Here is a 26,943-nt window from a genome sequence, read left to right as displayed (position 1 = left end):
GTATAAAATGTTTCAGGTGTTGACCTTATATCTTCTTAAATCTTGTACTTTACGTTCAGAGTAACATGTATAGCGTTGTATAAAATGTTTCAGCTGTTGACCTTATATCTTCTTAAATCTTGTACTTTACATTCAGAGTAACATGTATAGCGTTGTATAAAATGTTTCAGCTGTTGACCTTATATCTTCTTAAATCTTGTTCTTTACGTTCAGAGTAACATGTATAGCGTTGTATAAAATGTTTCAGCTGTTGACCTTATATCTTCTTAAATCTTGTACTTTACGTTCAGAGTAACATATATAGCGTTGTATAAAATGTTTCAGCTGTTGACCTTATATCTTCTTAAATCTTGTACTTTACGTTCAGAGTAACATATATAGCTTTGTATACAATGTTTCAGCTGTTGACCTTATATCTTCTTAAATCTTGTACTTTACGTTCAGAGTAACATATATAGCGTTGTATAAAATGTTTCAGCTGTTGACCTTATATCTTCTTAAATCTTGTACTTTACGTTCAGAGTAACATGTATAGCGTTGTATAAAATGTTTCAGCTGTTGACCTTATATCTTCTTAAATCTTGTACTTTACGTTCAGAGTAACATGTATAGCGTTGTATAAAATGTTTCAGCTGTTGACCTTATATCTTCTTAAATCTTGTACTTTACGTTCAGAGTAACATGTATAGCGTTGTATAAAATGTTTCAGCTGTTGACCTTATATCTTCTTAAATCTTGTACTTTACGTTCAGAGTAACATATATAGCGTTGTATAAAATGTTTCAGCTGTTGACCTTATATCTTCTTAAATCTTGTACTTTACGTTCAGAGTAACATGTATAGCGTTGTATAAAATGTTTCAGCTGTTGACCTTATATCTTCTTAAATCTTGTACTTTACGTTCAGAGTAACATGTATAGCGTTGTATAAAATGTTTCAGCTGTTGACCTTATATCTTCTTAAATCTTGTACTTTACGTTCAGAGTAACATATATAGCGTTGTATAAAATGTTTCAGCTGTTGACCTTATATCTTCTTAAATCTTGTACTTTACGTTCAGAGTAACATATATAGCGTTGTATAAAATGTTTCAGCTGTTGACCTTATATCTTCTTAAATCTTGTACTTTACGTTCAGAGTAACATATATAGCTTTGTATACAATGTTTCAGCTGTTGACCTTATATCTTCTTAAATCTTGTACTTTACGTTCAGAGTAACATATATAGCTTTGTATACAATGTTTCAGCTGTTGACCTTATATGAGCATGTGGTGTCTCCCCTGGCACATGGTGTGGTCATGTTTGTCCGGGAGCTGGGCATGAAATCGTTAGTGAACGAGATTGTCAGAGAACTGATGAACTCGACAGACACTGTTCAAGACACTTCCAGCGTCAGATACTTCTCGAACTTCCTAGTGGAAGTCGCAGAACTTGAACCGGAAATAATGATTCCAACTACTAAGGAGCTGACCAAGTATCTTGATGAAGATGTAAGTTATACTTTAAGTTGATGTTGTTTTGTCATCTATTACTAATTACCAAGTGAGATATATTAACTATAAATTTTAAGAAAAGTTAAATTGTAGTTATGAATGATGATAAGCCTTATTACTGGCTAATACCTGCTGTTTTTATCAAATTGTTTTATACAGTGTGTCCTTAAGTTATGGAATGCATAAAACATTTTGTCATTTAACATTACTGTAGGCCTACTTGGTAATTTTTAGTATATATCCGAAAAATAAAAATAAATTTTAGTTTTTTTTTGTGTCTTGTTGGCTATCTTGAATCCAGGATTTAGTAGTACCAAATATAATTTTTATTTCTTTTTTTTTAATTTAGTGCTCATTACTATAAACAGTATTTTTGTTGTATATTAGACTGTTCAAAAGTTATATACAAAAATGCAAGTATCAATTTGTAATTTTCGCTCTCACAAGGTTGAGTTTTTATGCTTCATTGATTCTGTAACATGAACTTCCCTTATTTCATTTAGGAGCTTGTTTATTCAAATTGTTTGATGCTTAAGACAATGTTTTAAAACAGTGTGACAACAAATAAATTTTGGGTAGTAAACATTTAAAATTTTTACATTTTTCATGACTAAATTTTTAACCCTACTCCAGGTGATATGTGTTTTTAGCCTTATTGACGGACCATTTTAATTAAATGATGCCAAAAAGTTTTTAACAGCCAAAATTGTATCTGTATATTTTAAGGAATCAGAAAATAATAGTATAAGTGAACTTATCCGAATCCTATTGAATGTTAAAGTTTACTTACTCTTACTCTTACTTACTCCCAGGGCCATTTATATCGGAGGTGATATTTAGCCGCACCCACAAAGCTCCTCCATCTTGAACGGTCCTCTGCATCTTCCTCTGAAGCGCCCACCTTCTCCATATCAGCCTTTACCTGGTTCCACCATCTCACTTTCGGTCTCCCACGGGGTCGTCTTCCTTCTGGGTTACCATACATTACCCTCCTCAGTTTGCATTCCTCTTCTCTTCTCAAAACATGGCCTGCCCAACGGAGTCTTCTGCACTTTATTTCTCCTATTACATCTGTACTATTGTAGAGCTCCCTGATTTCTCTATTATGTTTTCTTCTCCATACCCCTTGTTCATATGATGGCCCATAAATTTTACGTAAAATTCTATTCTCGAAAACTAGAAGCTTTTTCTCATCCTTCTTATTTAGCCTCCACGTTTCGGATCCGTACAAAAGCACTGGACATATAATTGTTTTGTATATTCTAGTTTTAGTTTTGTGAGAGAGAGATTTGGTTGAAAGTATCCTATTGCATGCATATACACATCTATTTGCTGAGTTGATCCTATTTTGTATCTCTGGTTCATCTGTGTTTTTATTTGATATTGTGACCCCAAGGTACTTAAAGTTCTCCACTTGTTCGAAAACATGCCCATCAATTTGTAGGGGTCCTCCTCTTTGATTTTGATTCCTTCTAAAGTGCATATATTTAGTTTTTGCATCATTCGTCTTCAACCCCACTTTCTCTGCCTCACTCATAAATAGTCCAGTTAGTGACCTCAAATCATCTACATTTTCTGCAAATATGACAACATCATCTGCAAAGTTAAACAACTAGTTAAAGTTTACGTTTTAAAAATTTTCACAACCACTGCTTTACTATACAAATAATAATTGAAATGTTAAATAGCTATTTTGTTCCCTTTTTTATGTACATTCAACAAAAACTACACACATATGGCTCAATTATAAAAATACTCAATCTATAGATACAGTAATGAAACTATGTTCACCGGCCTTCAAAGTTTGAAACATATTTCTCACTGCTACAAGAAGAATAATTCTCTAATGATACATCTAAACCATGTTCTGGCTCATCTATACAACTGCTATTTTTTACATCACTTCTTTCATCAATATCTGTAATTTGATCTGAACCTAAATTTTTATCTTTTGCAACTCAATAGATCACAACCCAAAATACTAACACAGCAGATTATAGTACAGGTGTGACAACAACCGAAAACTACTAGTTCATAAACATTGATATATCTACAACCAAAATATTCTATAACATTCCATATAAAAATAGCTTTAGAATTTTGTGATTATGGCACTGTAAGAAAAATTAGATTTGGACAAGAATTGGCAAAGGAATTATTGTTTGCAAGGAAATCATCCGGGTAGTAGAGAATATTATTGGTGTGGCTGATTCTTTTTATCATTGTTAGAGTTAATAAATTAAGATATAAAAAAAAAACTGATTTGTACATTTGGTGCAACATAAAGAAACAATACAAAATTATATGTATACCTTAGGTTCAAAATAAAGAAACAATAAAAATTATATGTATACCTTAGGTTCAAAATAAAGAAACAATAAAAAATTATATGTATACCTTAGGTTCAAAATAAAGAAACAATAAAAAATTATATGTATGACTATTAATAAAAAAAAATTGAAACTAAGTCAAAGATGGTGGATTAAAGTGTCCATTAAAATTTAAAATTAAAGTAACTTAATTTTATGGATGCGTACTAAAATTTGATGGGTAATGTTAAGTCACTGTTATTTAATATTGTTAATACATTCTATATTTTGTGGACATACTGTAGAATAACACAATAACAAGTGGTAATTAAGAGAATGCTTTAATTTGATGTGGAATCTGGAACATAACAATTCTCGACTGCTATAATACTAGCTAGAACATAAAAACTATGCCCCTAGTGTCAAATTCTATCCCTTGGCCATCTTTATCTTTACAACGTTCTGAGTTATTTAAGGGATGAATGTGATGGTAACACAGGAAACCTGATTCTAAGATACCAAGCCTAAAACTGTCCTCTATATAGCCTCAAAGTACAACAATGCCACAGTTGCTATAATCTTTTTGCAATAATTACATTTAAGATGTTCAAATGAATGATGAGAATTACAGAGGTAAATTCCAGGAAAATATGATTTTTTTAATAGTTAAAAACTATAATTTCGGTTGGGAATTTTGCGTAGTAAATGTTCTGAAGCTTGCTTACAGCTATCCTCAAAACATTTTTTATAAATTATTGTTGCAGTTTTATGTAATGTTACATAGGTACCTAGTTTTATTTCTGTACTTTTTAACTATAAATTATTGAAAAAATAGTAAAACTAGGAGAGAAGAACCAAGGAAGTAGCTGTTGTAGTTTTACTTGATACTTCTGTTATTCATACCTACCAATTGTATTAGTTACACAAAAGATAAGTCATCCAATTCTATGAATTCAGGCAAAAGAAAGTGCTCGAACTGCCACCTGTAGAATAAAATCTCAGGCGGCAAATATTTGAATGCTAACGATCATATTTACGTGGCACAACCCTAATGTCGGCCCTCAGAACTAACTGAAATAATCCCTTGGACCTAAGCGCACTAAGTCCGTGTGAATGATTTATCTCCTGTGTAACCAGTACAATCAACGATCATACACACAAGTTAACTACTAGGTTATACAAAAATTCGGTTTGTCCACAGCCCTACTCGATGCGCTGTTGTGTCTTATCTGTGATGACTGAGATTCTGCTGAATCAGCTGTCTCATGAAGGACTAGACGATAATGCCAAAGAACAACGAGACCTCTACCTGGAGCTACTGGAGGAGCACACAATGGATTCTAACGCTTTTGTTCGCTCCAGGGTAGGATTACTTTTAGATTTATAAAATTATTACAAAATAACAATACACTAGGTTCATTTAGCAAGTAAGTTTTTATGCCCTCTGGAATGGAAAATAGTGATCAAGTGTAGCAATTACTGTCATGATTACGGAATAAGACGTGATTAGTATCCTTATTTTGTACTTTTTAACTAGAAATGATTTTCAAAATTGTAAAACTAGAAGAGAAGAATCAGGGAAGTAGCTATTGTTTCAATAGATAAATAGAATTTTTATAATCTCTGTTCATGTACTTAGCTTAATTCTCTCTGCTCATTAATTTGCCTCACCCTTACTAATAATTTATTGTAAATTAAAATGTTTACTCCAACATCACAATGTTATGTTTTCGTTAATTGGTAATTTCAATAATTTTTTTATCCTATCAAACTAAATTAAATGAAACAAACTACTTTAATTTCTCATCTGCTCATTCTTGTGCTAAAATAATAGTAGAAGTTATTGTTCTGCTGGAGGTGACAAACCTGCCTGCCAATTTAAACTAAGTCAGTATTAATACACTATTTATTAAACCAATGGAGGTACATTTACAAATTGTTGTCTTTTATCTTATTATTTCATAAAATATACTCTCCAAAACATTAACTGGAATTTTTGTTATTTTATTCCTTTTTTAATGAAACAAAAAGGTACCATGTTTTAAAAGTAATATGGATTTTATTGATTTTTCTCTGTACATAAATAAAAAAAAACAATAGTTGGAAATGAATAAATAAACACTTTATTTTAGTCTACAAATTCAAAAATAGTGTTAAAAAAACAGATCCTTGTGTGTGTAATGAAGATAAATAATTTATATTTCTCGCAAACTAAATTAAGTTTATGATACCAGTGTAAGGTAATAAAATTCTGCAATGAAAATCTTAATGAGTACATAACTATAAATGTTAAACTACTGTGTTTCTAATTTAAACCAAGATAAATTATTAATGTGCTTAAGTTATTTATAGTAGTAAAGAACTTTTTTTTATTATATTGCAAAGTAATGGCTACTAGATATATACAGGGTGTAACAACACTCTCCACACAAACTTTAGGATATTGTTCCATGGACCAAAAGAGGAGGAGCTAAAAACTAAATGCAACCAATGGGGGTATCTGTTTTCGTTCAACGTCTGTCTGTGTGTGTGTTTTTTTAGTTTTTATTTTTTATTACAGAAACCAGTCAAGTTATAAAACTTAAATTTGGTAAGATTATTTTTCTTACATCCTCCAATCAAGAGAAAAATTAATATTTATTATCATATTATGTTTCAAGATGGCAGATTGTTGAAATTTTTAAATCTAAATACTGTGAAACCTCATAACAAAATGAAAATTTTAAAGTATAATAAAAGTTGCGACATCTAAATACAAACATTTTGACACCTAAAACATAGAAATGGCCCAAAAATAATGTAGATGTAAGCTTTAAACTGTTGTAATGTTTAAAATTTTCATTGATTAGATTTTTACAGCATCATCACCCATGCATTATAAAAGTCAAAAGCTTATATCTACATTATTTATTGACAAATCTTTATAATCTAGGTGTCAACATGTTTGTAATTAGACATTACAACATTATAATTCTTTAACAATTTTTATAATGTTATTAGTTTTTACGGGAGTAATCTTTAAAGAATAAACCGTGATTCCATATTAAAAACATGACAAGGTAATAAAATATTAATTTTTCTCTTGATTTGAGTCAAGAAATATAATTCTAACAAATTTTAGTTTTGTATCCTTACTGGTTTCTTAAATACAAAAATACAAAGTAAAAAACACACAGACAACCGATGGTAAATGAAAAGAGAGAGCTAAAAACTAAATACAACCAATGGTCTCATTGGTTATATTTAGCACAAATTATTAGAAACTACCATATTTTGTTGAATTTCATGAATCATTTACTTTATTGTTTTTTTCTCAATTGTTGATTTAAACAAAATTTAATATTGCATTTTGATTTTATCCACACAGGCATAACTGTTCATTGTGCATGAAAACTTATGAATACAATATTGTAACATGCATATATAGGATGTTATTATTTCATACACTATTGTATGAAGTACGAGTGTGCTGATGAATTAATAAATAATAATTAAATATTACAACAGTTTTAAACATTAAAACAAAGAGCTGAAAATGGTAGTGTTCCTTGAACAGTTTAGTCTTCTTGGAAATTATTTAATAATTACTGATGCACACGTAATACATATGTTTCAGAAAAATGTATAATTACTAAATTTATAACTTTTGTAATTATTGACTACATTTATTGTATGATTTATAGGTATTGCAGTTGTGGCAAAAAATAGTACAGAACAATGCTGTGCCAAAGATCAGATTTCTGATGGTGGTCGACTTGGCAATTGAGAGAATCTTGGACAGGAGCAGTAACGTGTGTAAACATGCCATCTCACTGCTCAAGGTTATATTGGAACATAATCCTTACGGTGCCCAGGTAAAAAGCTCTAATATCCGATCAAAGGCATTCATAACACAATTATTTTATTTTGATTGTTTTGTCCACATTTTGTGTCGGGACAAAGTACTAGGTAATTTTTAATTGAAAATACGAGGGCTGTTCAGAAAGTAAGGAACGTTTCCACCTGACGTCGCCAGACGCATGCTAATCACGTTTATATTGGTGTGCTCATGCTCGGCACCTCGGTCAGTGTCCAGCTGTGACTACAGGGTTATCTCTGCTCTGCCCATTCTTTTTATATATCCAAATTTAAACGTGTCCTGCAATAAAAAAATTGTGAAGTGGGGTCTGTGATGTTTTTTGTTTACAAAAAAAACATAAAACCAATAGAAATTCTATGGGAACTGTGTGAGGTGTATGGGAACAATGTAATGACTGACAGTTCTGTCAGGAATTGGTGCATTCATTTTAAAAATAGGAAAACAGACGTTCATGATCAAGAGAAGAGCATTGTGACTGACGATCTGGTCGCCAAAGCTGACAAAAAGATTTGTGAAAACCGTGTTTCACAATAACTGAGTTTTTTCTATGTTTCCCATATGTTTCACGAACTTTATTGTTTCAAATTGTTTCAAGCTAGGCTGCCACAAATGTTGTGCAATATGGGTGCCAAAAATTCTTATAGATCACCATATAGAACAACGAATGGGAGCAGGATTGATGTTTTGGAGGCCTACCACAGTCATGGTGATGCGCTACTAGATTGAATCATAATAGGAGATGAAACCCGGGTGAGACATGTGAATTGTGAGACAAAATTACAGTCCATAGAGTGGGGGCACACAAGTTCCCCTAAAAAACCAAGGAAATGTCTGCAAACTTTGTCGGAAAGGAAGATACGAGATCGTGGCAATAGTGTTCTGGGACAAGCAAAGTGTTCTTTTTATTGATTTACTCGAGCGTGATGCAACACTAAACTCTTGAACGGTACTGCCAAACATTGCAAAACCTTAGGAGAGCTGTCCAAAACAAGTGCTGAGGAAAATTGTCATCCAAAATTTTGCTTTTGCATGACAATACCTGACCTCACATGGCAAACCATACACAAGAACTCTTGAACTCGTTCAACTGAGAAATTTTTCCTCATCTCTCCTACAGTCCTGATCTTGCACCAAGTGATTTTCACTTGTTCCTGAAAATGAAGACCTGACTAGCAACACAGTGTTTTGACAATGGTGAGGAGCTTCAGATACGCGTCACTTAGTGGCTGAGATCACAGGTGGCAGAATTCTATGACACAGGTATTTCAAAGCTTGTCCACCGCTATGATAAGTGCCTGAATTTGTATGGTGATTATGTAGAGATGTAGTATTTTAGTCCCTTTTTTTATATGTATGTAATAAAATGTTTTTCTTGCACTTAAATTTTAAAACGTCCCTTACTTTCTGAATAGCCCTCATATCTCTGGTGTTGAATTTTGGTTTTCAGCTGAAACATTCGTTTTGAGACCACTCAAATAAAAGAAAGTGGGTTCATAAAAGATATCTCTCTGTGTATGTATGTTTGATTAAACAAAAACATAGACCAATTTTGAATAAATTTAGTATACAAGTAGGTGATATTAAAATAACTTTTAAAGTTTTTAACTATACATCTTTAACAACTTTTACATGTATTCCTTATTGTGATATATATATATATCCAAGATCAAACATTGATATAGGTTTTGTATTGTATTAATTTTGTTTGTTGCTTTCTTTTAGCTTAATATCCAGCAACTAGCTAACCAGTTATTGCTTGCTGAAGAACAAATGCAAACTCTGGAAAGAAAAATTGGATCATTTAAAAATATGTCTCGTGAAAATATCTGGGAATCTCTACAGCCTGACATTATTATATTCTTGTCTTCAATCATCAACTTTAGTAAGTTTATAATTTACTGTTTGAGAGTCTCAAGCACTATATTTATATAATTGAAAAGTAAAAATTACATTTTTCAACAAGCTGTACCCACAGTAACATACTCTTTTGCCACAAATATTGCCTTTTCTTAACAGGAAATGCTGCTAAGGCTGCATTTACACTGGAGTAAAGTTGCACGGGAACTTGTGCATCCACTGTAGTGGCACAATGTGAACAAGAACAAACAATTTTTATTTTGAGCACTGTCACTGGTTGTTACAAAATGTCCAAGCAAAGTCTGTACACAGGACTGTATAGGACATATAGGCAATGTAGTGTTACTATCTGACACCGCTTGTGGAACAGGTACTGTTTACACTAGACAGTTTTACTGTCCGACACTGCTTTCCAATTCTCGTGTTCAACTGTCCAACACTGGTTGCAGCAGTGCTCACCAGAGCTCTTGACCCCCCCATTCATTTTGGTAATTTTACTGTCAGACATAAAACATGTGCAACTTCTTGCCAGTGTTGACCGCATCACGCATCGTATGATGTGTAGTTAATAATGTAACAAGTATTATTTTGCAAAAAGTAGTTATCTGATTTTGACAGCCTAAATTTCTATTCAATGTTTAGTAGTAAAGGAAAATTTTTAGTGTTGAACTGGGGAAACAATTGATCTGACTTAATTGATGGGACTGTAACGATTTTGGTACTTAGGTTAATCATACAAGGAATATTTTGAAAAGGTTAAATAACTAATCTAGAATAATAAATAATCGTACTGTATGAAATCAAATCAAACTACACCAGTGTCTGAGGCTGTATGCTGATCAATTTGAATGTATTGTGCTTAAAATATCAAAAAAATGTGTAAACAGAAAAAAGTGAAACGAAATATATTTTATTTTTTGAGGCAGAGTTAAGGCTGTTTTAGCTCTCTATTCCATTCAACCTCAAGATAATATGCAAAAAGTATAAACAATACTAAGCAGTACAAATAACACTCACTTACAATAGAATGTACTTACACTTATACAAATATAGAAAACATTAATACAAAATACAATACATAAAAAAAGTAAATAGCACATGAATGGCACAGGAACTTCCAGATTTTCCGTACTTTTGAAGTTGTAGCTGAGAAAAGCGTTTAGTGAAACATGCTGACTTTTTGCACTCTAGGGGGATTCACAACTCCTCGTGATTCCGCCACCTCAAATAAAGTGTGGGAATTCCCTTGCTGTAACATCAGCTCTAGGATCCAGTTGCTACAAGTAATATTTATATATGTTACCGGCAATGTGTACAATTCAGGCATTGTATGGAATACCTAGGCATTGTATACATTGCCGAGTGAATCCAGGCAAAGTATGAAATAAACTCATTTCTTAACAATTGTACAAACTTTTGCCTAGGCATTGTGTTATAATGCCTAGGCATTATATAGAATGTCGAAAGTTTTGCAGGCAAAGTATAAAATGAACAACATTGTTAAAAAATTGTTTATTGCAAATAACAAACATGAAATGTATTAAACATAGGATCTGAAAATCCTCATATTTTACTAGAGTAAAATTTAAAAGTGAAATATTAATTTAAGAAATTACTTGTTACAGCAGGAAAGAGAACTATGGCACTTCGAGTTGCATTTTTGATTGTTTTTAACACAAGCACATTGTTTGGTTTGACATTTAGTTTTGCAAGTGCATCTCACAAATCCTTGGCCGCTTCCTGTTGACTGAGCTGTTGCAACGGTACGAAGTCCTGTTTCTTGATCAGGCCACGTCTTCTACTCGAACTAGGCTTTTTTGGCAAACTGTAAACTGTAACCTTGCGTACAGTTGTTTCAAAACTCCCGTTGGCGGTCCCTAATTTGCAAAACCCATCTTCTGTCGTATCCATGACCACTGCCAGAATATTTCTCAAGTCACCTCTTCCTTTGTCAACGTCAGGAATTGGAACACGAACAGTGACTCCTTTGGTGACGGGGGGAAACTTTTTATCGGAATTAGCTTTCATCTTCTTAGCTTGTTTTTCAAGACAAGCTTTTGACCTCGTCCTCTCTTTATCAATATTTTCCGAATTAAAACAAGGGAAACACAACAGGGTTTTTTCAGTATCATCACACCCCTGAATTGAATGGCCACATGAAATATGTATGTCCGCTAAACATTTTGTGCAGTTTTGTTTCTCATTAGTTTGCTGCAAACAAACGCTACACATTTGTAGAAGCTAGAACTGACCGAGACATCAACGGTTGCCTCATTAACTCTGAAGTGTTATGAATCGGTTTGGAGTGGAGGTTCTAGACTTGACATTGTTTGTGTTTCTGTTGTGTGCATGTTATTAACCACTCTTTCCAAATCTTCTTCGCTCTTAATGGAATCCAAAATGTCTCGAGGCAGAGAAGATGTTGTAAGACCGACCTTTACTTTACAGCCGAAGAGAGCCTCATAGGGCGTTTCTTTTGATTCCTGAATGTAAAGCTCTATTTTTCATAAGTTGCACAAATCTCAATCCCTCACTCCAACGGTCAGTTTTTTCATCTTCCATCCAAGTCGAAATCATGTTTTCAATATCTTGGTTTGCACGTTCTACACTACCCTGACTTTTAGAATGACGGTGGTTTGCCATGAACGATTTTTTAACGTAGGCCAATGATCTTTTAAATTGTAAACTATTTTGTTTGCAAACTCCCTTCCATTGTCTGACTGCAATATACTTGGTGCTCCAATGAGAGTAAAAATATCAACTAGGTGATATGCTACTTCCTCAGCGGTTTTAGGTTTTGAGAGGTTTAAGAATCACAAATTTTGTCAAATGATCCTGATAGACCATTATGAACTTAAACTCCCTGTCGGGCTGTGACTGGAAATCAATTAAATCTACTTGACAACGAGAATTAAATTCTGATGAAATCAGGGGCTTTACTACCACTCCTCTTTTCGAACCCTTTTGTTTTCTTCTGACATAGCTCACACAAACTAATATATAGCTCAACATCATGACGTGTAACATTTTTTTGTACTTAATATCTAGCTCCTTTTAACATTCGATCTCTTCCACCATGACCAATAGCTACATGAGCTTCATGAGAGAACAGTAAATAAATCTGAATCGTGGACATAAAAATTTTACAACACTGTCTCCTTGTTTTAATGGGTGTATTAGTTTTTGCACATTTTCTACGATCATTACATCATACCTGTTGAGTAGCCAGTAGTGACGAGGTTCCTTTCTGGGCTTGGCCTTGGCATCTTCGACCTCCAACACCAGCTTCTTATAGTCGTCTTCAGTCAAAAAAACACTATTTTTAGCACTTGCATTCCGAATTTTTAAAGTTCGGCACTAAAACGAAGTTTTCATTAGCGATAAACGATCACTAGAACTACTGATACTACTGTTCACTTGTGACATTTTCAAGCAACAATACAGTGGCATGACAGAACAGAACTGAAGCGTAGGCCTAGCACAATACTGTGGCGTGACGGAACAGAACTGAGAGCAGCGTTATAGCGGGGAATGGGCGGGGGGAGTAGGTGAGCAAGCACGTTGTAACTTGAAAACAATGGAACAGACAGATTTTTGAACTCTGCCTGAACTCCAGCAGGCATTCTATAGAATGCCTAGCAAAGTATGAAATGTTTAAAATTTCACACTTTGCCTGCTTACTTTTGGCAATGTATAGAATGCCTAGGTATTCTATACAATGCCTGATTTTACACTTTGCCGGTAACATATATAATATATCTATTTGATCAAAACTTCAAATGAAACAGACCACCTATAGTACAATAAATTTTTTGACTTGACCTCAAGTCATCAATATCAGTAGTGCAGTAGAGTTGTAGTGTTTTGGAGTTTGGGCCTGCCCTTGCTACGAATAGTTAGCGGATAAAAAAGTTACTGAAATGTCGCAATGGTTTGGTTAGTCCTCCAACACAGTAGTTTTATCACAAGGGTTTTTATTATTTGGTGTTATTATGGTTTAAATGTTATTTTAACTCTTCAAAGATATTATTATGGTTAAAACAATATAACTGAGTGGTTTTTTTTAAAAAGTGAAAAAATGAAGAAGGGGTGTTTTGAGTCTGGTACTGTTACACAAGAATACCAGTGTATGCTTTGATCAGTATCAGTATAACAATGGAAAATGGCCGAAATGCTGTTATTCTTTTAAGTTGAATACTTTAAACTAATATTCTTAACATGTAAAGAAATAATGTTATGTGTTAAATATAAACTATGATCTAATATTACAGGTGAAGAAGAAGAGGAGGCGTCTCAGTTGACTCAATTGTTGACTAAAGACACTCTACAAGAAAACATAAAAACTGTTGCTGTATTTCTTACAAACAGAAAGTTTGAGCAGGCTTACAACATGATAAGAACCATTGAACGGGCATTTCCAGCTGCTAAAACTATCAAGTAAGCATTGGCAAGTGTTGGTTTTGTAGAAATTAAACACTCTACTAAGCTATACAATTTTCAAGTTATGATAGCTATAAAGCATGACTTGAGTAGTAGCTTGGTATGAGCCTTTTTTTGTTCTCTTAGGACAAGAACCTTTGCTCTGCTTCCAGAGTGACAAAATATTCTTGATGGGTAAGGTACTGCCTCCTGTTCATTTGTGAGGAAATATTTAGGACACTAATCTCTAGTCATGACCCTTCGGAAGAAGGGAAAGCCTTCTCTGAACCAGCTTCTCCAGTCAAAGCAGGCAGGGGGTGGCATACCCTTATGTCTAGGCTGGCAAGAACTTTTGAGCCTTAGGGAACGAACCCTACCAACTCCAACAGTCATCTCCCAAAGTAGACTATACCTATCGAATTATCCTTGTGCCCCAGAATCTCGACATTTGCGGTTAGTGGTGTGCCACTCTTGGACATCCATAAGGTTGCTCAGATTCAAGTGACACATTGGTTTTTTGCTGTGCCCGGTGTGGGTTCAACTAAAAGGTATAAACCAGCCAGAAGTAAACCCTCTGGGGACGGTATGCACCTAAGTGAGTCTTCACTCATTTAAAACTTATATTCTCTAATATATCAAGGTAAGAATACACATGTGAAGATTATTTTGCCACAATAGTCAGCAAGTTTCCCCTTCATTGTCCTGTTCAAAAATTAAGTAAATAAAATAAAAGTAAGAAACATTTTTAAAATTTAAATCGGACCAAAATTTTACTTGCTTACTAGCAAAATATTAAAAAAAAGAACCCATTTACGTCCCTTTCTGAAGTTTTGCATATATGTAGTCAGTTATAGTGTAAATAACGTATAAGGTTTTGAAAACAATTGAAGGGTTTTTCAAAACCCGTTTTTGGGAGGATTAAGAAAAATTCAAAATATACAAGACATAATCAAGTGATGTATCAAATTAAAGAGCATTTAAAATAGAAAGAAAGAGTGCAGAAAATTTGAACTCTTTAGCTTTAATAGTTTTTTTAGCTGTGTTGTTTTAGAAAATACTGAGACATGACTAAAAACTACCTTTTTGTGTATTTTAAAAAGCCTATCACTCAAAAACCAAAAGTATAACATTTTCATTTTAACTAGTCTTGGTAGGTACAAATTCTATAAAATAAATCATAAAAATCTTAAAGGTCAAGGTTCGGACCATTGGTTGATTTGGTATGAAATGACACCTAGGATGAATTAGACTATGATGAGTAATTTAAAATAATTTTGCGAATTGCTTTTAGAAATGTTAACATATTGTCTAAAATAAACCAGTTACATAGAAAAATAAAAAGTAACATTCAGTACACAAAAGAAATTGGCAACATCCCTCTATAGACTCTTAGCTAAATGAAATTTCATTTCTTTACTGAGCCCAAAAGCTGAATGCCCCAAAAGGTAATCAGAATGTTTCTTATGAAAATAATGTGTGTGTGTATAAATTTACAATAATTTGTTGTTAATTTTAGGTCTGATATGCCGCCAAGTAATACACTCAACTATTACCTCACCATAATGAAGGAAATGTTCATGATGTATGCACCTTCGGAGGAAGAGTGTCAGCCTGAGGTGGATGGTAACAAACCTGAAGAAGAGGAAGCTGTGGATGAGGATGTATCAAAGGAACAAGAAGAGCTAAAAATGCAAAAAGTATTGGTTACCTTCCTTATGGTATGTATCATGCTGCTTTTATCTCAAAACATGTTAAACACATCAGGTTTTTTGCTTTATGAAATATTTTGATGTTTTAAACTTGATTTGACTTATGATATAGCTTATTGGACAAGTGCGTTGCAAGTGTGACTAACAGTGTTCTGATAAATTTATGAAACCAATTTATTATTATAAGGTGGCTTTATTATAAGAGGATAAAATGCATCACTGTGAAATATTTGTCAGGGAAATGACAAGTACTTTGAACAGAATGACATTAGGTAGCATGTATATCCAATTGAGTGTCAAGTTCATTTGGTATTTTTATATATAAAATACTATTTCTTATGATGTCTTCAATTGGAGGATGATTTATTCTCTTAAAAGAAAATAACTAAGCAACAGAACGATCAGTGAACTATTTTCAAAATATAGTTTATAGTAATCTATGTTACCAATTGTAAGAGGTAAATTATATATCTGTAAATATAAACAAGGCATCTGCCTAAATGTTTTTGAAGTAATAATATGTTTTTTAAGCGATGAGTGAACACACTAATGAGAAAAAGAGTTTTTGAAAATGATGTATATAGAACACACTGTCACAGACTTGACTCCTGGAATCTGGAGTCCAGGTCCGTCTGAAGAGATCCAGCTGGACGGAAAAGAATATCATTATAATATGAATAAGCATAATAATAACTTATTCATTATTATGTTATTTATTATAAAACACTTTTCGAAGCTACATCTCTAACATAGGCAATACTACTTAGTACTTGCAATGATTTCTTGGTCGTTTTCGTATTGCATCGTTTCTGATGCTGTATTAAGCGTAATGTGAAGTGGAGTTAAACTAAACATTCAAACAGAATTAACCCTTCCCACCATAGCCACATTTATAAAACACAATACAATGTTGAGTATTGTGTGACATTATGAGAAATTTAGTGCATTATTAACTGAACTTACCACATGCCAAAGATTGAAAAGGTAACCTATAGGACCTCAAGGTTCGCTTTATTTCTCTCTACCACTCCTGTAGCCTGTATTACATGTATTTTGCATGCTGTTTTGTTTATAATTTTTTATATGGAAATCCACAATTATGTTCAGTTAAAGAGCAACAATTTTATTGGGTCTTCATCAAAGTTTTCTGGTTCACATTGAATACAATTTTTTTTTAACTCAATAGAGTTCTTGAAATATCTTGTCCTTGCTGTTGATCATCCTTCAGATATTAAATTAACATTTCTCTTTAATACTATTATGCAGTGGTAGATTTATCAATAGGCTCACTAGGCCCAGGCCGAGTCGCAAATATAGAGGATTTGTTTTAATGTGTGAATTCATGAAATTCATTGGGCAACAACAATTTATGATTATTTTCCCTATCATTCATGTAGCTTTACGAATGTTTAAACTTTTTTGTTTTCATTCAATATCTTGGGAAAATAACATTCAGTATTTAAAAAAGGTATAAACTACTTCTGTAATTTGAGCACATGTCAGAATGATTAAGCCTGATTAGTTTCAACGCAATTGTTGAAATCTGGTTATATTCATCATAGAAAGCAAGAAACGTTCATATGTTTTGGCTTATGTTGTTTACTTTCCTGTACAGTAATAGTTTTTCATAGCTTGGTTTAAAAAAAATAATATATTTTCTTTTAAATGGCTTCAAATTTCTTAAGCATTTAATAACTAATAATTAATAATGTGGCCTTATGGTAGATAAATAAATATTTTGAGAAACTTGGCACACAAACTTGGAAAAATAAAAAAATGCAAACAATAAAAATAAATGTTAGTAAAATCAATATTTTATACATGTATATGAATTTTATGATTATTTTATATGCTTTGTTTTGGGAAAATCTTGATATATATATATATTTCTTGTGTTCATGTGTATGTGACTGAACTCCTTCCTAAACGACTGGACCGATTTTGATGAAATTTCTTGTGTGTATTGAAGGGGATTCGAGAATGGTTTAGATTTACAACTCTGTCCAATTTAAATTGTTTATTTAATTAATGTTTTATTTATAAATTGTTGTTGATTTTGGAATGTTTTACCTTTGATCCGGCAGACTGCGCTACGACATGTAGTACAAAGTGAACTGATACTTAACAGCTGTTAATACTTTCAGCTGAAGTTCATCAAAGAGGCAGAAACATTTGTTTACATTTAAAATTTTGAAAATTATTATTGTAAAGTGCTTGATCAGTAGTGTAATGCAGATTGCATAGAAGAAGTTATTGCCTAATTTTAAATTTAGATTGCACCAATAATCAATAAACTATCTAATACAATACAAATACCATTAAACTCTGTTATAAAACCACCTCATTATACAAGGCCGTGAATGTTTGCACATAAGGAAATCGAATTTGGTTAGATCGAAGGTAAATTAAAAGACCCAAAAGAAGACGATTTATGATCGAAATTGGTTTTTTGTTGATAGATTTGCTTGATTGGAGCACAAAGCAAACTCCACAATAATACTGGAAATATATTAGACAGAAAATTCATTTTAATAGACCGAATTTGATTCTTTATAACCTAATTAACTTATCAAGATTCATCCATATAAATTAATTGTACTGAATAACTTATCAACACCTAGCAAAAAAACACATAAGATAGAGGCAGGAAATATGGTACATACCTTCATAATGCGCCCAAGAGGCTCATGAAGGAACAGCTATCAATTATGTCAGGAATGTTTAGAATGTGATAGAAAAGGAATATGTGAATACAGTGTACTGTTTTTCAACAGGAAATTGCGTGCGAAGCCACGGGCAACTGCTAGTTATTAAGTATTAATCCATCTGAGAACTGTACTACCTACTATTGTTGTTGGTTTTTGTGACAAAAGTACCATTTTTGTTTGTTTTAGGATTGTCTGGAATTTTCAAAAAAAGTGGAAGATGCAGTTCTGAATGTTATTTTGATCTTAAATGAAGAATCCATTGCTGAGGTTTTAGAGGCTATCAATTTTCTCTCAACGACCTACCAATTTGGTGTTCCAAAAGCTGAAAAAGGTGTTCAGGAAATGCTAAGTCTCGTATTTAGAAAGGAACCAGCAGTCAAAGAAGCTGTGACTGCAGCTTATAGCACTTTATACCTCACAGTTGATTTACCATCAAAAAGAGAAAAAGCAATTGAAGTAAGTGTTGTCAGATCATCATCTGAGTTGTAAAAATATCTAGTAAATATGAACAAATTATAAATATGGCTAAAACCTTTCAAATCAACATACAAGTAAGATGAGTGATGCAAACCTTTCCAAACATGTGGTTTTGTTAAGTTTATTTAACCTAATAAATACAATATTTTAAGTAATTGGAATAAACAATAAAATACTGTAACAATTAATAATATAAAGTTTAATTCAGTTGAATTAAATAAATAATTTTTTATTTACTAAAGTACATATACATAAGTATAAAATGCAGAAGAATAGTATGTAAATTTTTTTAACTACATATTATACAAGTACAGAGTGTGAGGCAATAAGCAAGATAAAAAATTATGGAGGCTTGCTTCAAATATAAAACATAAACATATTATATTATTGTTATTTAATAATGTTAAAATTAATAGTGAAAAATATAGTATAATTAACAGTAATAAATAGTTCAAACTAAATAAAGAACATGTCCACAGTTTACAGTGTATTAAATCAAGTTTCAAAATATTCAATTGTATTACACAGCTGTCTTTCTAATAAATGTCTTTTTAATTTGTATTTGAATTTAGTTGTGTTTGTGATGTCTTTCATCTACTGGGGTAAATAATTACAACATTTTCGCTCCTGATATGAGGGTTTCTTTTTAAAAAGATCCAGTTTATGCTTTACAAAAGTAACTCCCTCTACGCATGTGTGTAAGAATGGGAGTTTCTCACAATTGATAAGGTTTCAAATGATTAGTTGATAGAGGCATTATTGTTTCAAATACATAAAGCATGTACACAGTCATCATTTTTTGGTCTTTGAAGTGTAATGTTATATTATGTAATGTAGAAGTAAAGTGGCCTAGATTTAAAATTATTTGAAGTGCATGCTTTTATAACATTAGTATCCTATCTAAAGTTTTGTAGTTGTTGCTCCATATATACTAATGTTACACAATCTATTCAAAATACATGATCAGGAGTAGAGATATTGCAGATTAAGGCTTAGCTTAAAAGATTTTTCTACTAGTGGTCCTTAAGAATAGTTTGTTTCCATTTCCACATACTTTGTATAATATTTACTGTCACCATTATTCAAAGCAGGTTTCAGTATTAGTTTTTGGAATAGTGTAAGGTTGGTCCATCCAATTTTGTTGACCTTAATTCTCTGAAACTGGGATCTTTTCAGAGTTTAAAAAAGGAAAATGTTATGTGAGTACATGAATTTTTGGACCTGTGGAGTTCATTTATCCAAAATTGTTATCAGAGGTGTGCTTTATTAAAACAATCTGCTCAAGATTATTTATAAATTTGTAGCAAAATAGTACAGATAAAAGGAAATTAAAAGTTTGGGTAATTCTATGCCATAATAATAAGAGAATTATTAATTAATTACAAATTTTAATCAATATAGTATGGTACAATCATTAGTTTCTCGTTAACAGTATTGCATTGGGTTGAAATACTATATAATAACATTTGTATTGTTTCAGAAAGTAAACAGGCTAAGTAAACTAGCAAGTTCTCTGGACTTTGGGCAGCTGGAGGCTCTTACAAGCCTGATTGTTGGTTGGCTGAAAAGTAAGGAACTTGATGACGAGTTCATAAATGTAAGTATGACCAGATTTACTGATTCGTAAAGTTTTACATATTGCAACAAGACTTGTAGAATAGTTTAAATTAATTTGATTAATATTACTCTTCTCACACATACTACTAATCCGATATTAATATGTTTCCAATTAAACAAGCAAGAATTAAATTAAGAACAGATTATTCCACCAGACACAATAGTACTCTTATTTATCCTTTACACATAGCACGAGCCTTTGAGAAATTGCTTTTGTATGGAGGAATTCGTTTATATAGTAATTTGCCCAATGATGTCAAATTAGAGAATTGTTTGGAGGTTTTTAAGAAAAAAGTGAAGGGCTATTTGCTGGAAAAGCGTTTCTACTGTGTAAATAAGTTCTTAATTGAAAAGCAAGTTTTTAATAATTATTAAAATTATGTATCTTTGTTCATGTTGTGTTAGGGATTATTTTCTGTTTACTGTCTATTTTTAAATTTAATGCTTAGTGTTTAATGTTTTATGTTTAAATCTTATTAATATATGTTATCTATACAAGTTATATTTGATTTATATTAATGCTTAATGTTCAATGTTTTATGTTTATTCTAATGTCTTATCTATACAATTTAAATTTATTCTATTAAGTCTTATCTATACAATTTAAATTTATTCACATTTTAATTTAGGTTAGGTGTTTTTAACAAATCAACATATCATCTACCTATTAATTAATTAATTACAAGTAATTAATTACTGTACATGACGTTATGTGACAACATGAAAAAAAAAAAAATGAAATGAAGCATCACTTTATCGGAGGCAAAGCTAGGATTATAAAGTCCTCTACAGAATCTTGGAAGGTTTGGCCAGATGATCAGAAAATAGTACAGATAAATAGCCTATATTTAGTTTCTAATCGGTGATAACAATCTAGGTTGGGATGACCATGTCTTACATGTTTTGATTAAGGCTTCCAATAGAATGTCAGGCTGTACATTAAGTACTGTGTTCAAATGTGCTTCCTCTTGTTATTATGTAATATCATTCTCCCATTTCCATTTTGTCAATAAGACTGTGTACATTTAAGTACTTGTAATGGTACTGATCTGGTTGAGACTGGTAATCGTGTATAATATTACAGGTACTGTTGGACAGAGTGAAGGCCCAGAACATTGAAATATACAAGAAACAGACTGCTCTGGTTCTTCTAGGCATGGTGACACAGTAAGTTCATTTACAAGCATATTCGGAAATAAGGCTTGCTAGACAATAGACAGTAGACAATAGACAATATGCTTTATTAACAATATCATCAAGACATGTTACAGAGTCAAACACTTTTTACAAGTGAATTCCATTATTAAATGAGAGGTCTAATTGATTCATCATTCCATGAAATGAACTCATTGAGTGTGCAGTATGAGTGGTCTTGCAGCCAACAACATAAGTTTCTCTTTATAGATCCTGGGTTGTCTTTCAGATGATCTGGTAGTTTGTTGAAGAGTTTCATTCCAGCATATGATGGATGATTTTTTCTCAAACAGTGCTGTTCTATGGACTGGTAGAGTGTAACCCCCCGATTGTCTAGTGTAATGGCTGTGTAGATCTCTTTGATTTGGAGGACCTTTACTTATGCAGTAAAGTAAGGTTTCTAGGATGTAAATGGATGTTATTGTCAATATTTTCCAGTTTTTGAAAATGTTTCTGCAATTCTCTCTAGGTCCTATTCCAGCCATTAACGTTATAGCTTTTTTCTGCTAAAGTTTTTGAGTGCAAAAAGTAAATCAGGAGTTTTATTTCCACGCATTTGAAAATAAGACAGTGAACTGACTGAACCCGCGTAACATCCCAGATTAATACAGACAGTGACTGTTCTGTGTAAGGTACTACACAGACTGCTGTGTCCAAATGGCTATCCCAGGCTGTTATATTAAGTTGTGTAGTCTGTTTTGTGAATTTGAATCAATCCAGAAATACTACAACTTTTAAAATACTGAACTGTTTTACTAAAACTATTTAAAAACAAAAAGAACAAATTTGCTACTTCTAATAGATGCTGTAAATTTAATATTTAAAATTACGTAAAGATTTGTATCAAATAAAGATTTGAATCTTTGAATATAAATGCGGGCCCATCAATGAAAAAGGCATCTTTATAGACAACATATTATAGGAGAACAAGTTTCTTCTATTGTGTCAAAACATCCAGACTTCTGATTTATTGTTTTGTTCTCTTTGTTTTTTCATAAACATCGCTTTTAGCTTTTGACATTCATAAAATTTGATTGAAAACATGTTTTGATTTTTTTTCTTGAAAAAAGAGTTATTAATTTTTTATAAACCAAAGATAAAAGTTCTTTTTTGTTTTTTGAGGGTTCAAGTCTATTTAGTATGACCAAGTCTATCAGTGCACAGCAAGCACAAAACAGTGGTTTTAAACTTCTCTGTTATTTATACAGTACTACCCTTAAATTTTGAACAAAGTATTTCTCAAGACACAGTTTAAAAAAATATTCAAACATAAAATGTTAATAAACATTTAAGGTGACTAAAAATGTGAAATTTTTGTCATTTTTGTTTTATGGTACTGGTATACCAATAATTAACTAATCAAAAAACTAAAATGTTCTTAAGCTATTTATTATTGGAGATCAACAACTGTACAGATACTGTGTACTACAGCAGCTCACTTGAAAATAGTCTGATGGTAAATGGTGTATCTGCCAGTTTTGATTTGATTTCATTCATCTGTTTGCAAAAAATATACTATAAATCAACAAGACAATATGTGACCATGCATATGTCATCGCGGGAACATATGGTGGTCAGGATCGATATGGCAACACCGCCTCAAATTTCATCGGACTATTTTGGTGCTGACTGCTCTAATACTTAACTGTATGTAGCCTTTAAGTTGACAAAGGTAAAAGAAATAGAATTGATAATTGATGATTGATATAAAATAAAAATAATAATAATATTTATTATATATAAATAATAAATTAGGTAAGGTTTGGACAAGTTGGTCATAGGTCATAGATTGGTCATTAAATCATACTATTGTGTAATTTGTATGTTGTCAAACTAAAAAATAGTATAAAAATGGTTTTTGTTGTAATTTCGAAAAAATTGTATTTTTACGACTTAGTTTTTGCTCTTAAGTTTCCTTCGGTCATGAAGTCCTAAATATAAGATTAAGTGTGTTTGAAAGTTAACAAATTAAACAGCACAGCACCGAATGCACCATAGGTAAATCAGAAAATTTGAGTTTCAACTCATCATTTGTAACCAAATACTAAGGAAAAATTAATGTTAACGGGGTAGCCATTTTAATTATGTTTTAATCTTAATGTATGGTTATATGTATGTGTTTGGGCTTTAGACATGTAAAAGAGAGAAAGTACCAGTTCAGAAAATAAGTTTGTATTTTTCAGGTTTTTGTAATACATAATTAATGAGTAACATTTGCATAATCCTCTTGCCCATTAAAGCTCGATTTCCCTGTACAATTTGACTTCAATAAGAGTGATATATGAGTTGTGGCTAGAAAATAATCGGACTGAGGCTGAAAACAAATTTTATTTACAAATATTTACAATTTAATGTTATCCCCTCCAATGTACTCTCCTCCTTGATGTCTACACCGCTCCATGTGAATTTTCCATTGTGCGTAACTATGCTGCATGTTATTTTCCGTAACCCTATTCATGAATTCCATCACTTTTTTTGTACTGCTTCAACAGTGTCAAATCTCATTCCTTTCAAAGCTGACTTTAGGTGAAAAAAGTCACAGGGGGCCAAGTCAGGTGAGTAGGATGGATGATCTAACACGGGGATGTTGTGTTTGGCCAAAAACGTCTTCACTGACAAAGCTTTGTGAGCTGGAGCATTGTCTTGGTGGAGGATAGTTAACCGATGATATTGTCAACAAGATTACAGATCTTTCCAATGTTAGCATCAGTTTTTGATAACGATGGTCTGCCAATGTGTAAGTTATCATTCATGTCTTCCCGGCCATCTTTAGATCATTTAAATAACTCAAATACTTGTGTTCATGATAAACAGTCGTCACCGTACACTTGTTGTAACATTACAAATGTTTCACTTGCGGATTGTCCAATTGAAAAGAAATTTGATATTCACATGCTGTTCTTTCTGGATAGTCAACATTTTTTCCTGCTGCAGAGACAAAAGATTAACTGCTTATAACTGGCGCAACAGGCACTGTAAGTACGGGAGCCAGACGAAACACAAGGAGGGGTGGGAGGGGAAGTCACATGACTGGCCGTACGATATTCAGCCTTATTGCATTTGTGCTGTGGCTACGCCAATATTAATCTGGTTATTTTCTATCCACACCTCGTATAACTGTATGAATTACATCATAAATTAAAATAATATTATAAGCCTAGAAATAGTTAGACAGTGCTATCAATATAATTTGGGAACAAAGTTTTATTCTCTCTAAATGAACTCATGTTTTAAGGGAACATCCTGAGTTGGTTAAAACCCATTTACCCCTGCTCATCAACAGAGGACTGCGTGTGGATTGCAGTGATCCAACTAATGTAGACTTAGTGTTTCTTACCTGCAAGATCATTTCAAACATTTCATTGTGCAAAGCCACCCCTGACGAAAAAAGGTAAGAAGCATGAATGTTTCACTTTTAACCACTAACAATTTTCCAATGATCTTTATCAAAATATAGTATGAATGAGTTTGCCAAGTGTTGTGAACCATAAAATGGAATGTTTTTAGATATATCCTGCATGTTGTAAATTTGATGCTTTAGAATTTGAATATTAAAAGAACTACAGTAACTTTTCTACAATTTTTGTATAAAATATTTAATATACTTCAAGTTAAAAACAATGTTTTTCTTACATTAAAAAATATTTATTTTTGGTAAGCATTGTTGAGAAGATCCATTTAAATGCGCAAAAATGCATACTTACCACACAAGTATTATCTGCAGATTTTGTAAAAGTTAGTCTTAGGTACTTAAGTGATAGGATTGGTTAGCTGAGGAGTTTATCATATTTTGTGAAATTTGAAATCAGATATGTAGTCAAGAAAAATAACCATCTTTTTCTTTAAATGATCTTTATAAATTAACGGTATTTAGACATATGTAAAAAGATAAGTAGTGAAATAAATCAGTTAAAATGGAGAAGTATATATTTTTAACAATTTAATTTTACATGAAAGCTCCTGCAACTTTCTGCATACTTTTCTATATAATTCAACCATAATTCATCTTATTGACAACCAGATTTTGATGCCCATCCTCGTATAAGTTTGCTGCCTAATTCAACAACCAAGCTACATGGTTGTTTTTATCGTTTAATGTTGCATTATGGTACTTGACCACCACATGCTTCTTCAAGTACTTAATATTTTTCATTTAATACAAGAGGAAAGAGCTACTAGCATAACCAAAATTCTTGAATTACATGAATACCTCACAGTGTGTTGAGTTGTAGAAAGTGCGCATTTAAACAATCTTTCTTGACTTGTCGATTAGCCCTTTGTTTGGGTGATGACGATGTTCATCAGAGTGTATCCAGTACTAGATGTGGCATCAGAGGTTTTGTGAACAATGTGAAAGCACTTTTAGCTTTAACTCAAAAATGTATCTAGATTTATCCGGCACAGGACCAAACCTACCAAGCTGTTACTTGTAAGTGATCACAAAGGAGTCTTAACACGTTTACACTTCACTCCAGACATAATGTAGCGTACATTACAAACTGTAGTACACTGATTAACCTTGTTACCAACCACAAAGGAAGCAAGTATTATGTACCAGGCACTAATGTACCAATTTAACGGTGCCTTCAGCTGATAAATGATTAATAACAACATTGTGCCTAAGTGGTGGTTAAACAACTGGAGCACTGGAGTAAACCGAGGGGTTTATCATATTTTGTGAAATTTGTAATCAGATATGGTGTCAAGGAAAATAACAATATTTTATTTAGATGTGTAAAAAGATAAATAGTGAAATTATTGTACATACTTTTATTTTATTAGGATTTTTTTAAATGTAAAATTTAAGCAATGGTAAAATATGTTGTATATTTGTAAACAAAACTTGTTTTTTAGGTATCCTCCTGATCACGAAATGTTCACTTTATTAATAGGAAATATCAGAGAGAGTTTCACTAAGCTGGAGGGGAGTGAAATTTTCATACAAATGGCCGAGGAGGCAGTTAACGTTATAATGGAGGTAAGAGATAAAAGATGTAACAACTGCTTTTAACCTGAGAACTGGCAAAATCATAATTTACGGTGGATTTTTTCTTCCTCTAGTAAGGACTTGCACATATTACAAGGTTTAGAAATGTTTATCACCCCTATAGGCCATAGATTGGTCATTCTAACATACTGTTATGTAGTTTGTATGTTGTCAAACTCAAAAATAGCTTATAAATGTTATGTTTATTGTTATTTCAAACAAAATTGTACTCTCGTATGTTTAAGAAATGCTTTGTACTTATAACATAACACATATTTACGTATATATTTTTATTTTATGAAGTTTTAAAGAT

At 32.2% G+C, this 26,943-nt stretch overlaps 1 protein-coding gene across 1 annotated transcript in view; it reads left to right on the top strand.

The window, feature by feature from the left end:
• The window catches only part of LOC124363084 (condensin complex subunit 1), a 64,780-nt gene that overhangs the window by 15,755 nt on the left and 22,082 nt on the right, over positions 1 to 26,943 (top strand). Inside the window, exons 7-17 of the mRNA XM_046818184.1 lie at positions 1,249 to 1,491; positions 5,005 to 5,166; positions 7,487 to 7,657; positions 9,385 to 9,544; positions 13,791 to 13,956; positions 15,455 to 15,656; positions 18,542 to 18,811; positions 20,313 to 20,429; positions 21,534 to 21,616; positions 24,879 to 25,034; positions 26,498 to 26,621. Coding sequence (XP_046674140.1) covers positions 1,249 to 1,491; positions 5,005 to 5,166; positions 7,487 to 7,657; positions 9,385 to 9,544; positions 13,791 to 13,956; positions 15,455 to 15,656; positions 18,542 to 18,811; positions 20,313 to 20,429; positions 21,534 to 21,616; positions 24,879 to 25,034; positions 26,498 to 26,621 — 1,854 coding nt within the window. The remainder of the gene's footprint in view (positions 1 to 1,248; positions 1,492 to 5,004; positions 5,167 to 7,486; positions 7,658 to 9,384; positions 9,545 to 13,790; positions 13,957 to 15,454; positions 15,657 to 18,541; positions 18,812 to 20,312; positions 20,430 to 21,533; positions 21,617 to 24,878; positions 25,035 to 26,497; positions 26,622 to 26,943) is intronic.

Source organism: Homalodisca vitripennis, chromosome 5 (genome assembly GCF_021130785.1).
Source record: "Homalodisca vitripennis isolate AUS2020 chromosome 5, UT_GWSS_2.1, whole genome shotgun sequence".
Classification (NCBI taxonomy): domain Eukaryota; kingdom Metazoa; phylum Arthropoda; class Insecta; order Hemiptera; family Cicadellidae; genus Homalodisca; species Homalodisca vitripennis.
The sequence above is the reverse complement of the archived record's forward strand: the minus strand, read 5'-3'. Positions and strand labels throughout refer to the sequence as shown.